This window comes from Cupressus sempervirens, chromosome 2, assembly GCF_028749045.1.
Source record: "Cupressus sempervirens isolate cs-2001-9-10 chromosome 2, ASM2874904v1, whole genome shotgun sequence".
NCBI classification, from domain to species: Eukaryota; Viridiplantae; Streptophyta; class Pinopsida; order Cupressales; family Cupressaceae; genus Cupressus; species Cupressus sempervirens.
In genome coordinates this window covers 295,416,905-295,431,934 of record NC_143119.1, presented here as the reverse complement: position 1 = coordinate 295,431,934, position 15,030 = coordinate 295,416,905, and the positions used below count along the sequence as shown (strand labels likewise).

The following is a 15,030-nucleotide window of genomic DNA, read 5'->3' as shown; positions in this document are numbered from 1 at the left end:
CATGGGCCAGATTTGGGCATAATGAGATGGTGGTATTTATATTCAATAACCAATTCTCACTTATGGAACCACCTAGGAATTCATCCATGAGGACCAGCATGGTGGAGATGAAGGTTGAGAATGGAAATACCGCTGCATGAAAAAGTAAATATAAATCAGTAACAATAAATCATATCTAAATAACCAAGTTAGCTTATGGTAGTCCATTGTAAAATTCTTGTTGTCAAGTCAAGTGGTGGGTGATCGGGCTTATTTATTGCCCATTTAAATCATTGGCCAAGGTAGGTTAGTGGCATGATTGTTGTTGAGATCACTGGAGATCAGAGTGCTAGCAGTTAGAAGATAGGTTGATAGAAGGTTAGGATAGTGGTGTGCCAAACTTAATCCCAAGGTAGGGAGGGCCTTTCTTGGTAGAGATTGTGTGGGTATACTTAAGGGTTTACGGTTGGGAGATTAAGCCCATGGAAATGGTTCTCCTCTCTTCTAGATGTCAAGGCTCGCACAACACAGGGACATTATTTGCATTTTCTCAAGTACTTATTTCATGTTTTTGCATTTGATTTGATATATTAGTTATTTATTTAAATTATGTTATTTTTATATATTAGATATCGAGATTCAATTACATTGATCAAACATGAGATGGAATTGCAATAAATGTGGTAGTTTCAACTGTATTTCATGTGAACCTAAATTAGGAATGTTAGTTTATTTTTCAGTTATATGAATTGTAAGTTATAGTCAAGCTCGTAAATCCCCTTCTAGTGAATGTGTAGAGTACCTAATATAATTGTCACTCCCTTCGGTTATGATTATAATGGCTTTACATTAATTAATGGTTTAAGTGGCTGCTGGAATTTACCCTGTTACATAGCTAAAAAAGTTTTGCATTTTCTCTCAACATGGTCAAACTAGGGCATATTATATATCAAAATTTATGAAAAGGTTAACCCGAAACCAGTGGTGAGGTCTGTTTTTTGCCAAGGAGGTCATTCTGCAAGCTCCCCCTAAAATCCTCATTTAAATGAAATATTCAAAAAAGAAAAAAAACTTTTGACCAATAATTTCACATGCCCAAAATCTGCCAACATCCCATCATAACAGCAAAACCAAGAAACCCTTAGATCTGCAATAAACAACCTAAAAAACTGATATATCTTGCCCTTCCTTTTTTTTTCATGCATTCCCATGGATTCAATCTAGGGTTACAACAACAAAACCATAGCTCTGATACAACTTGTAAAGAAACTTGCAAGCAAAAAAATTTATCTTTTCCACATAACCCAGAATAGATCTGAAACAAATAAGCAATTAAAATCCACATGCAAGAAGATAGAGAACATAGCCAAAAAAATGTGACACGAGATATATCCTGGAAAACCCTCATTGAGAGAAAAAACCATCCTCCAAAAGCATACATAACCATGTATTATTTAGTAAAAACACCACTACAATACAACCATGGAAATTTTCAAATTCATAGCCACAACCAAGCAATCCATGTGAACAAGCATGAATCCACACATCCCATGCCATGCTTCTAGCCTCCACAAATGCTCCCTTGGCCGTTGTGGTTTCTTTTATAGTAGCAATCCCCCACAAAACCACTAAGTGGTATTTCATAAACCATGTGATACCAAACCCCTATTGACCCGCATTTAATATTGGACATTTATTAATTTTCTCCAATATTAAATAATTACATCAAATATTATCACAATGGGTCAATACAACTCATCAAGAATAATTGATGGGAATCTCTAAATGTTGCACGTCCATCTAGGTGCTCCTAGGTGCAATATTACATAATACAATATAAACAATATTATGCAATGTGTGCAAAATACATAATGTCAACAACATGAACTTGGTCATCCATCAAAGGCTTATGTTGAGCCTGAGGCACCTGTTGAGGATGTTGTGACTGCAATTACTTCAGCACAACCTGCGCAACAGCAACGATCTCTTTTGAGCTTTACTTCTAAATACAATTTAAAATTTCTACTTCTAGTCTTCATTGATACTGAAAGTTGAACTTAATATATATTCAAAAGTTGTAGTTTCATGGAGTTTGTCTTTGTATGTGTATTGAACTTATTTTTATTCAGATGTACTTTTTTCTTATATATGATTCTATCCCTATGTTAATCTACTAAGTTTTAATTGCTATTAGTTACTATGTAACTCAAAAATTTGAATAATATATGGTGGAGATCTCAAATCATTATATGTTCTACAAATTTGGTGTGTATATGTGTGTTTTTAAGAATATTTTAATAAATTGTATATTTTCAAATATTCAATAAGTGTCAATTTATTACCACAATTTTGGCTGAAGTTTCTGGCGATTTGGAGATTTTTAAAAATTTTAGGTTGGCCCGATGAAACCAAGTTTTTCAACTCAGATTATTTGCATGCATTCAATCATACATTGATTGCAATTTCATGATGGGGGTTTCACTATATCACACATAGGATAGATCTACACAGTTACTTATGCATTTCAACTCATATCAATTTAGACATACTCTCGATTCACAAGCACTACACATTATCTTTATCATATTGTCTATCCATAGAGGTGGGGATCACCAAAACAGGGGATTGACCAAGGCAAACCCTATATAGTCACATACACAAAACCTCATATTAGCAAATGCGGACAATCATGGATCTAGCTGTAAATTCAAAAAAGTCTTACAAACATAGAGACATAGCCACACTAAAACTTTGGGCAGAAAAGTCCAAGTACAAGCCGATACTCGAAATATCCCTGGGGACAAGTCGCCATTGTGAACTTGTCCGTCCCAACTTTCAATGAAATTTCAGGAGCAGATACTTGTAGGTCCGTAATTGCCAGATCATCAATTACAACTAGTTATGACACTCTAACAGTTGGGAAACTCAAATTCGAAGTACAATTATCTCCATCTTAGTTCCAAGTGCACTTGTTCTAATGTCTTCTCCCTTGTACTTGCTTTATTAGATCAGATCTGTCATTAGCATTTCATTTCCAAATCATAGCAACAAAGAATATAAACCCTACAAGCATAGATCTTGTATTGGCACCCTTACTCCTATGGTTTTGCTAATCACATTCGCTTTGTGGTGGTTTCCTATTCCAATGTGTGTCTTGGGGCAAGCTTTTATATTACTTACCATTTCATACATGACATTTTGGTGAACCTGACTTATGACAGCATAGACTATGGAAAAAGGAGACATGACAAGAGAACTAGGGAAAGTTCCTAATTTTGGGCTCAGAGGATTGACACTTATAGCACATATTGGGCAAGTCAAGATACATAAGTCTTTGAGTGAGACATTGCTCACAAATTTGGAGGCCATATCCTCTTTCATATTAATATATCAATCTAAGGTTGTATCCTCATCTTCAAGCTCTAGCGCTGCAATTTGATTATGAGCGAAAAATCTGATCCAAAAATCACCAATTAAGCCATATGTCCCTTATGTCTTCAATCCTCATGTTCAGAAGCATCCTTGACCTATAACCTTAAGAATGTTAGGCTGCAAGTGCACCTTGTTGTGAGATTGCATGGAGACATTCTACTAGTCAAGACTTTGATTCTCCAATGTATAAAATGACAACAAAGTTATATTGGATTGTGAGTTGGGCTCATCCACGTGCTTAACTGAGATAGATGAGACCTTTAGTGTCAATTAACTGATTAATTAAGAGCTTGGTCTAGTTGAGAAGGCAATTAAATGAGATATAGGGTTCTTAGAAAAAACTTGTGCTGGCATTTTTCAATCCATGTTGTTCCATTATTCCTCCTTTCAAGACAACTGTGAGGAAGCATTTGGAGAGAGCATAGATTTCGGACAACCCATGATGATTATCCCTTGATCATGCGGTTTGGAGCTTAACATCTAAAGCAAGTGTTTGACAAGTTGACGTAAAAGAGCACGTCTAGCAAAATAACGACCACCCTATTCAATGCCAATAGTTTGTTTAAAAAACCATTGTTAAATCAACCTTAACATAGACCCTTTTGAGTTCAAGAAAAGTAAAATTTGTGATTTAACTAACTAGCCTATGACAGCCTAACAAAGGATATCAATATATGGAAACTTAATCCATACTTAGACATTTAAACAGTTATGTATAATCAGAAGCTAAAATAACTAAAGTCCAACATGAAAAGTCAAAACTTCAAAGGGCATATTCTCAAATTTCAACAAAACACCGCAGCATAAAACAGTTTTGTCACATTGGAAATTAGCAAAAGAAAGCAAATGAAGCCATTTGTTATGTTTATGATGCCAGCAATTCTCATGCCATGAGGCTCTCCATTACACTAAAATCCAAACTCTACACATGCACTTAGATGGGCTATGCCTGGTATAAATTATAAGATCCCACCAAAGTAAAGTTTTCATGCTACTGGCAGACAGATCAATTGCTTCTGAAAGACGCAAACTAAAAGCATTGGCAGGCGGCTTCAAAGAATTTCCATCCTTCCCTTGTGATATCTTAAACACAGATTTTCAGCTACCTTGGGTGTAATTCTTCTCTCTAGCATCTGTAACAAATGTTAGACATTGCTAAATTGTAGCCAACAGGAATGACTAGGCCACACAACAGAGAAGAACTGTAAGAATAGTTAATGTGATATTAATCATCTATAATAATGAATCAGTTCTCAAGGGAATTCAATTAATATTAGTTCACAAGGTCAGCTTGGCAATTCAATAAGAATGCATGATATGTGACACCTTCCTTTTAATCTTGAAACTGAGATTTGGTAAACGAAAAACCTTATGTTTGTCTCACAGAGAAAGTATGAACATCATGTGACATGCTAATATATAAATCTATTGGAATCTCCCTGTACAGACCTAAAAAATCATGTTATCATTATGTGCCTATGAGAAGAAGGTCATCATGGCATCCTTACTTGTTCCTCATGTCAGCCTCCCTGTGTCCAAGCTTTGGGGTGTCAACTGTTAAAACAACCGCTTTGTAGCCTACACGCTCTGCTCGCTGTACTATTTCAGCTGAGATATTTCTGTCCTTATATATCTGTTCAACAGGAAAACATAAGAGACATATTATGGCTTCAAATTCAGGTGTTAATGCTCCTTTACTAAAATTAAATGTGAAGTGTAAATCTTTTAATATCAAGATCTAGTGAAACCCTAAGATTTTTTGAAGTTAGCATACATAGAGTTGAAGAAAACGAACAGCATCACCAGTGGCTGCAATCTCCTCAACAGTGCAACTGGAGGAAAATGAGACAAACTGCAGAGTAATAATGTCAGTGTGTTGAAAACAAGGAAGACAGGGTATAACAACCACCCTAGATGATTAAGGAAATACTTGCACTCTAATCTATATAGTATGTGTGCTGTGTTGTTCAAAAACTGAACCCAGATGACAAACTTCTCTGCAAGTTACTGGACCATCAAACATACAATCAACAATAGCAAGGACTTATAAACTGGAATGTTGATTTTACCATAATTGTACCAGCATCTGCTGCAGCCCTTGCTGTTGCTAGCTCCCCTGTTAGAAACCAGTTATGAACAAGTTTTTGGGGCTGAGTCTAATAAATCAAAAGTGAAAAAAATCATTAAGAAATTGAGTCTAGGAAAAAATACCTTGAGGATGAGCTAATTTATGCAAAGCTGTTGGAGCAATCATGATTGGTGCAGAGATCTTGAACCCTAGTATACTGATTGACAAATCTATGTGGGTCACATCTACCAAAACTCTTGGACGAAGCCTGTTAATCAATTTGCATGTAAAATACCTTAGTTACTTTCCTACAGGGTCACACAAAACAAAGTACTTGAAGCATTTTTATTTTGTCTGATAGTTTCCGTGACTATTGACAGCATGAAGTAGGATCAGATTTGCAGTTTACTACTTTATTGCAGCAACCATTACTGGAAAAATGGTACGATAAGCCAAATAATCTGAATTGTGTTGAAAGAATTTTTTCAGAGAAGCTGTTGAATACTGAAAGGAGGATCAGGTACTTGAAGAGAAGGTAAAAGCACATCGTTAGGCTAAATTTAGTGTAGCATGCTCTTTTCAGAAATGTTCAACAAAGTCAATGCAAGCTAGAAATACCCCGGAAAATCCTTTTAAAACTTCTTTTCGGCAAAAAGGCAGACAATAACCATAAGCAAATGTCCTCAGGTTAAGATACAATGAATTTGAGGTGACCTATTATAAGGAAGGTGACCAAAACCCCTCTTGACGATAAGGCAATCCACCAACCCGTGAACATGTAATGAGGTTCTGGTGTACAAAATGTGAGGTGACATTTTTAGGCTTCAGTTCTATCTCATTTCCTTAAGACGCATTCGGCGCTTTCTATTTTAAGATTTACAGCTATATGCTTTTCATCAGTGCCATTGTCTATTCCTCCACCTAAGTGACATGGTAGCAGCAACTGCCAGTATTTTTTGTTCGATGTAATTTCATGCGGTCTGCCAAATTGAAAAACTGCAAAGAAGAGCGTCTTTTCTAGAATTCGTGGAGCGGCAGCTACAGAGAAGATCCTCGAAGGAACGTGGTGAAAGGGCTCTGAACGATCGCTGCACCTTCTAGAGAGTTTTTAAAATTATTTCGTCAAAATGGCATCCGAGTACAATTTAACTTTAAACTTTAATTCACAAAGGTTTCTCAAAACTTAGTGATACATGTTTCAGAAATAATTTAGCATATAATTGTTTAAGGTTTTCCATGGAATCACTTCACTCTAAATGTCTCCTAAATTCTCTAAATTACGCATGCTCCCTGCTTTGGGCCACTATGTTATTGTAGACATTAATATTTAAATCATATTAAATTATTTGATATATTAATGTTCAAAGTGATGAAGATAAGTCATCATTAATCTGTAAAGTTAACAAAAAATAAACGAGCGTGACGAACAAAAGTATGACTCTGGAACAGAACCACTGCTGTAGAGCAACACACAACTCCCAAAGCCATTCGAACACAGGTCATTTTACTTATAAGCGAATCCAACTTTTAAAAAAAAAAAAATATCAGACTATTTTCTTCCATTTACTCTTGAGCCTCGCTAGATAGGTAACTGGTATTACCTAATGCTTCCAACAAATGACAAGTGTTATGAACAAAACTGGGATTTAGGACCATAACCAAAGCTGAAGTGGAAGACAAAACTGCCAAAGCCATGCTGAGGTGGAAGGCAAAACTGCCAAAGCCATTTCGACACAGGTCTTTTTACTTCTAAACGCAAATCCATGAATTTTATATTTTAAAAAAAAAACGTTTTGTTTAATATGTCCATTTATTCGCCTTAAATATGGATAGAATTTACAAAAATTTATCAATATTGATGCAAATTATCCCGATTTAAAAGATTCCCTGCGTTTCACACCTTCTAAGATCTCAAGTATCCTGCCTCTTCCGTTTCTATAAAGATAAACCAACCTGATTCTCTGGAAGGCAGCGATGTTTTGCTTGAGTGTCCATTCGTCCTCTGCACCTCCCGCGTAAAAGCCATATACCGTTTTAGGAAGCACTTTACTTGCCAATTCACTGAATTCACTCACATTGACAGGTTCTGAAGCCATTGTTATACTATTTGTAGACCGAGTACAAATTCACAAAAAACTGAGACAGCTAATGAACCCACGATTGTGAAAATCTGAGGAAAAATAACTGGGGTTGGGAGATGAAGAAATTATGCTATATATTAAAAAAACGAACACAATGCCGTCGAGCAAAATCAGCTCGAAAAAATGGAGTATTTGTTAACAGAAGGATGTAATACTTCGAAAAATTAGGACGAAATTTGAATTAAATTGCACCGAATGGGAACGTGACACTCGATTGACAGAGCAAACGGAACGACGGGATTGGTCCGCTGTTTAGTTTTAGCATGTGTAGATTTCTATATAATCATGAGTCGTTGCTGTGAGGATCCAAAACACGTATTTTCGCAAAAGCCGTGTCTGAGATGAATACCAATGGTTAAAAAGATCCCAAGTCGAATGGGTACAGACCAATTTAAAAAATATATATATATATATATCATTTTAAATATATATATATTAAAGACAAAATAAAGTCAAACTCTTTTTTTTAAGTAGTGATTTTTTTCAAATTTTTTTGTTGTTTTCATCTTTTGAAAATTGGTTAACTTTCTATTTTTTTGGGAGGATAGCCGCCTCCACTTGAATGCAGAGTTGTAGATTTATTTAGATTTATTTGGATTTATCCTAGAAATTGTGCATTAGTCAGGTGATCTCCACAACAAACTAAATGTCCAACAATTACAATTTATTTCCTACTTATATTATAAATGAAAATATTACAAATAAATTTTTAATTATTTAGAATCTATTAAAATTATTAGAAATGGAAAAAGATTAATAGAAATATTAGATTTATGATTTTTTTTTTTTTTTTATATATTGAGAATATTTTTATTACATTATGTAATTATTTTTTACCTTTTATCTATTAGTATTAGTAAGTATAATGTAATGTCAAATATATATCCTATGGGAGGCTATACCCACGACACTTACTTTGTTAATTCGGTTCGCTTTTTGTGACTTGAGAATATTTTCTGTAACGGACCAACTCCCATCAACTTCAATGGAGATTGGACAGTAGTGGTATAAATTTAGTGTATTTGAAGAAAAGTTAAAATAATATAAATTTAAATCTGATTTTGTGTAACATGTTTCTATTAAAAATGTTCAACAAACTTAACACAAACAAACAAGAATAAGAAATATATGATAAAATTTCTTGAAAAGTTCTTTCATAAAAAGACAATTTATATTAGAAGGAAATATAATGAATGGTAGATATTAGTTTTCCACAATCCATTAGAATTCTTTGTTGTATTTTTTGGGCCGATTGTGTAACAATTTTTTGGGTGATATTACTGTTCACCTTCAACTCTCTCATCATCATGATGATGGTGTGATGCAAAATGTTGATGCAAAAATTGTTACACAATCAGCCCACAAAATACAGCAAAGAAATATAATGAAATTATAATATAACATTATCACAAAAAAGACCAAAATTGTATTAATAATAATATTTTCAAAATTATATTAATAAAAATATGTCTAAATTATCAAAAATCACTATAATGTCTATAAAAAGTGTTGTAGCTTCTATATTCATCAATTGTACCTTTTCCTCACTAGAATCTTCCAAAAGAGGAGTGGGTCTCATGAGATCAAAATCATATTGCTAATGGAAAAAAAAATCCTAAAAATAACCTTCGATACATTTCAGAGCTGCACAGATCTCTACAATAACCACTCAACTTTTTTAAAATGTCCATTACATGACTCCAGCCTTACTTGATTTAAAATGTGCCAAATACTTGTCCTTTTTATGAATTATAACAAGTGCCATTGGCTATCCCTACACCCAAGTGCCATGATGGCTGCAACGAGAATTTTTTGTTCGGTGTATCTTTCCGGAGTTGAATTGAAAAACTGTAACAAAGAGCATTTTTAGACAGCAGCTGCTTAGTAGAATAGATTGCTCCACCTATTAGAGATTTCTATATGATTTGGTTTAATCAGGTCTAACTATAATTTTAATTTATACGACAAAAAAAAAATTACGGATATTTTTATCACTCATGACCATTGGTACATGTTCCAAAAAATAATCTAGTAGGTAATTTATTAATTTACGACCGGAATCACTTCCCTCTGAACATCTCCTAAATTATCAAAGCAACATCTTGGCCTGCAAGCGTTTTCCTTTATTTAACGTAAGCAAGAATTGAACAATAATGATGTAGTTTTGCCTGATTAAAAATTTAAAAGTAGGTCACTGTAACTCTAAATTTTTAATCAATGGTACTCTCTAATGCATCGAAGTGATATGCGAGTGTTAGGATAGTTCGGACCAGAACCAAAGCTTAAGAGGGGAAAACAACAGGCAAAGCCATTTGAACAGCCTTTTAGTATAAACGCAAATTCATCAGGAAAAAAAGGCATAAATCAAAATATTTGCATACAGTTGCTTTAAATACGATAAATTTCAATTACTAACGATTCACTGCGTTTCCTAATAATCGAGATCTCAAATACTTGGCTCCTTTCGTTTCTGTAAAATAAAACCAACCTGATTCTCTGGAAAGCAGCGATGTTCTGTTTTAGTGTCCATTCGTCCTCTGCACCTCCCGCAAAATAGCCATATACGCTTTTTGGAAGCATTTGTCTTGCCAATTCACTGAATTCACTCACATTTACGGGCTCTGAAGCCATTTTTTCACAATATTTAAACCTAGTACTGATTCACAATAAAACTAAGCCAGCCGAGGGTTTCGCAATCGTAGAGATCTGAGGATAAATAACTTCTGGACTTGAGAAAGGAACAAGATACGGTAGATATGAAGAAAAAGAGCACAGTTTCCGTGCAGCAAAATAAGGTCGAGAAGAAGAAATGGTAAGTAGGAGATGATTTCCACAGCTAGTCAAATTGTGATGTGATTTCCACAGCTAGTCAAATGGTAAGAAGAAATGGTGTTTTTTTCAGACTGTGGGATTAAATTCGAGGTAAATTGTAGGAAATGGTAATATGACACATAAATGACAAAGCACGGGAACGTTTGGATTTGTGTCGTTATCTTATTTTTGTTCCAATTTTGACGAGAGGCTTATAGTTATCATTATTTGCAAATATTTCAATAGTCTAATAGTTAGCCATCATCATAAAGATCGGAATCTCCTATTCTCAGAAATGAACATCAGTAGGCGACAACGGTGTCCGAGAGGAAGAGCCAAAGTTGGGTTAAGGCTTGATGTTTTGTTTGGATGTATATTGGCAATTGTATATTCTACCTAGCTATGTGGCAATACATTAAGGAGGATTTCTATAACTTGTATTTGGAAGTTATTGAGAAAGGATCGTTGGGTCCTACTATCAATTGTGGTATAATCTGATTTATTCCTAAAGAAAAAAAGGAAGTACCATTTCAGGTTGGCGTTCTATCACTTTGCTCAATACTTCCTACAAAATCATAGTAAAAGCATTGGCTATTAGGAATAAACATGTTGTGCAAGAAATTGTTAACCTCGAGTAGACAAGGTCCATTGGTGGCAAATTCATTCTAGATAATCTCATGTTGGCATGGGAAACATGTGAATGGGCTCAACAAACAGGCCAAAATGCTATTTTGATCAAACTTGATTTTGACAAAGCTTATGACAGAATACGTTGGAGCTTCATCCTTAAAATGCTTCAATGGTTGGGATTCGGACCTAAGTTTCGAGCCCACGTGTGAATGTTGTTTGAGGATGCTAATGCTCAAATCATCATTAATAATGTGGTAATAGATTCATTTCCACTATAGCGGTCTATACAGCAGGGTTGTCCTCTGTCTCCATACCTTTATGCTCTTTCAACTGATGCTTTGGGATATATGCTCAACAATCCTAATAACATGAAATGGATTTCATGAGTCTCCATCCCATGTGATGCTACAATCATTAACTCACACTATGTTGATAATAGTATGTTGTTTCTTCAAAATTCTGAAAAAAATATATAGTTTATACATTGGATATTTTAGAGTTATATTGTGTTGTTTCGGGATCCAAGTTGGGTCATGAAAAAACTAAATTCTTGATGGTGCAGTCTAGTCCAATCTCTCATTGGATCCCTAGGGAATGGAGACAAATTAGACATGGGGAAATCATGAGGTGTCTTGGTGTACCATTTGGTATTGGGGTATCTCTTTCTGATATATGGAGATGGTATCTTGATAGGGTAAGGAATAAAATTTGTAATTAGGAAAATAAGTTTCTTTCCTTGGTTGGTAAAATATAAGTTTCCATTAAAATCTTTCTAGCAACTCATGTTTATCGTTCCTCGTGTTGGATGCCTTCTAAGAAAGGATATGAGGACTTAACCAAAATTATTCATCAATTCCTATGGGCTAAAGGGATGCTACCAAAGGTTTTATTACTACTTCTTGGTCTCATTGCATTCAGCCTAAATGCAAAGGTGGATTGGGATTAATAGATCCAAGAATACGAGGCTTATAGTTCCAAATGGATTATCAGAGCTACTCATGGGAATGAACCTTGGAAGATTCTAATATGAAACTGTATTGACCTAGCTATTGTCAAAGGTAAATGGCGGCATATAGAACAATATAGGACAACTTGATAAAGTTCTTCACGCCCCTTTTTTCTCTATCAAGGCCTCTTTTTCCCTTCAATCTATATAGAATGCTTGGCAACAAGTTTTCCATCTTCTAAGTTGGAAAGGAAACTCTCTTCATTGTGGTTTTAGTTTTTCCACTTCCTCTATATGGTGGAACAGGGACATCCAATACCAAAATCAACCTCTTTCCTTAATGTTTCTAAAGCATCCTTATTATCTATTTAAGAAAGGCATTTGTTCAATGGGTGACCTTTGGGACTTTCATACTATGGATTGGTTACCATGGCATACTATCAAAGTCAAATTTAGTTTCACAGTTATACAGTGTTCCTTATTTTTGTTCGATCTCTAGTTCCTTTGGATTTGTCTATGAAATTGTGTACCCCAATACAATGTAAATTTTCCAAGTATTGGCGAAGCATATCTGCATATCTTTTTTTATGTTTCCCTTTAAAGAAAAATTACTCACATTTGCTTCCTTAGTTGCATGTGAAATAGAGACTGAATTCTAAATGGAAATGTAGATTCAATGAATTTTTTGGCTAAAATTGTCAGCTCAAATCTGGATGTCCAAAATTGTTGAGGATGCTCAATTGTTTGTTTGGAAGATTTTACACTGCAAGTTGCCCATTGCAGACAAGCTGAAATGTATGATGGTCCAATTGATCAATTGCCCATTCTATCATAAACCATATAGCGTGAGGCACATTTTTTGGGGATGTTAGTTTGCGAAGAAACAATGGAATTTTGTTTTCAATGATTTTCTTGCTTTTTTTTTGTCATAAATTAAGTTGGAAAGAGGCTCTTCATGGGGTTGGTTTACATACAAATATTATTACTAACAGTGTAAGACAAGTTATATTGTTGCATATATGGAGGACAAGATGCTTGGCTATCTTTGATAATGGAAAATATTTTCATAAGGAATTTTTAATTCTAAGGCTTTACTCTTACATTTTTTATTGGTTGATATCTATTTTTTCTCAACTACAAGTTGATGTTGAAAAAGATTTAAAGTTGGATTTCAAAATGCAATGAATTAAAGCTCAAATTAGTCAACTGCTCAACATATAGAAGGTCAACATTGGACGTCTCTTGAGATTACTTTTACATGGTTGATCTTGCCTTTTTGTCATTTATTTGTAATTTGTAATGCTCACGTTGTTACATGTTGGTCTTTTTGCAAACCTTTGACTATGTATGTATTGATGTTATCTATGTTCATACAAGAACTACGTGTATTGGCATTTGACGTGTGCTTCAACTTGATTCTTTTTGTAGTTCTTAACTGCAACTCTTTGTAATCTACATGTAGTCAATAAAAAAATTTATTTTATTTTTCTCCTCTATCTTGAATACTTGATGTAAGTTGCCACTCGCTAAGGGGCAATTATATGCATTTGTATTAAGTGTTAATGGTCTAAAAATGTATACTTTCATTACAAAGGGGTGCATTCTAGTAGCATTGTAGACTGTGCCATGTAAGCTAGAGCAAGGTTGGTCCTTTTAGAGATGTGTTATCACTTTAGTTTGGATTTACTCAAGACTTAAGCCTCCTTATTGATTATATTAAAAATTGAGTATTATATTTTTAAAGAGTATAATTTAAAGAATATAAAATTAATATAAAATACAAATGGAAGCAAATCTTAGAATAAAAATATAATTATCTAGTAATAGATTTATTTTTTTTAAAGAATTATCTTATTAATTATTAGGTGTCTTATATTAATATATCTAGACTTATTAATATAATTTTTGTGTCAAGTCATAAGATCCAAATAGATGTACTCATAATCTAGTATAATTTTCATTAATGATTTCATTAAAGATTTGTTTATCTTTATCATTATTGAGGGTAATTCATTTATGTATGTTTAATTTTGTATTATTATATAAGATTTTTTACTTACATTATTAGATCAAGAAAATTATCAAGATATGTACAACAAAAAATTTTGCAAATCATTTTTTCTCTTTTTTAATAAGTGTTTTTGATGCAAGAGAATCTTAGGGAAGTCAACAATCCTATATGCAAGGGCTTCGTGCTTGAGTTTGTGGATTTATGATTAGCGTGGTTGGGGATTTTTTTGAGGCATATTAGAGAACCTTTCCATAAGTGCACGTAATGTTTTGAGTTATCGTCTCGGAGTTAGAGCCATTTTGGTGATTGTTGGTCGTGTGTTCCCGATTTACTAGCGGACTTTGGAGATTGTATTTGTGAGCTTTGATCCATAGGAGTTAGTGTGTGCACTTTTGGATTTGGATCATTGGTTAGCACATCAACCTATGTCTCAATGTGTGTATTCTTATGTGGTCTTATGAGTTAGTTATGCATTGTAAACTTGGGGCATGTCTTGGGTATTTAATTTATGTTATGTATTTATTGTTTGTAGCCAAGCCGACTTATGGCTTGATGGGTATACTTAATGTAGGTGTATTTAATTAATGTAATTGGCTAGGCTGACTTGTGGCTTGGTTTAGTATAAGTAGAGGGTCTTGTGGATTCTAGACCCATTATCATTCATCATGGAGAAGATGACTAGCTAAGAAGAGAAAAGTTGGAGCAGAGCTAGTGGCTAAGTGTGGACTTGGGAAACAAGAAGGTTGCTTGGCAGCTTGCGAGCATGAGTTTAGATTCTTCTTGGATTTCTCTACCAAGTTGTAGATCTAGGCTAGGTAGGGTTTGGATCTTGCAAGATCTTGTTGGAATGTCATTGTAATTACTTATGCATTTGGTCATAACCCGGAAGGCCTTACAACCAAGAACATTGCATGTAAACAGTTATTTTATGAATAAAGAGTTGTGATTTGGTATCAGATCTTGCATTTTTCTTTTGTTTCCACTGTGTGGTTATTTTTGGGGGGCTAGGATG

General features: G+C 34.3%; 1 protein-coding gene across 3 annotated transcripts in view; it reads right to left on the bottom strand.

Moving 5' to 3' along the window:
• LOC149572244 (peroxisomal (S)-2-hydroxyacid oxidase GLO4-like) overlaps nt 1-10,407 on the bottom strand; it is a 185,842-nt gene extending 175,435 nt beyond the window's left edge. For 2 of the 3 annotated variants that reach the window (XM_089813481.1, XM_089813478.1), the window contains exons 1-5: nt 10,109-10,407; nt 5,623-5,747; nt 5,481-5,527; nt 5,186-5,263; nt 4,920-5,044 (exon numbers count right to left, since the gene is read on the bottom strand). In XM_089813481.1, coding sequence (XP_089669607.1) covers nt 4,920-5,044; nt 5,186-5,263; nt 5,481-5,527; nt 5,623-5,747; nt 10,109-10,251 — 518 coding nt within the window. In that variant the 5' untranslated portion in view covers nt 10,252-10,407. Of the gene's footprint in view, nt 1-4,919; nt 5,045-5,185; nt 5,264-5,480; nt 5,528-5,622; nt 5,748-7,432; nt 8,002-10,108 lie in introns of those variants that run through there. The other variant, XM_089813480.1, reaches the window with a different exon arrangement.
• Between the last annotated feature and the right edge of the window lie 4,623 nt (nt 10,408-15,030).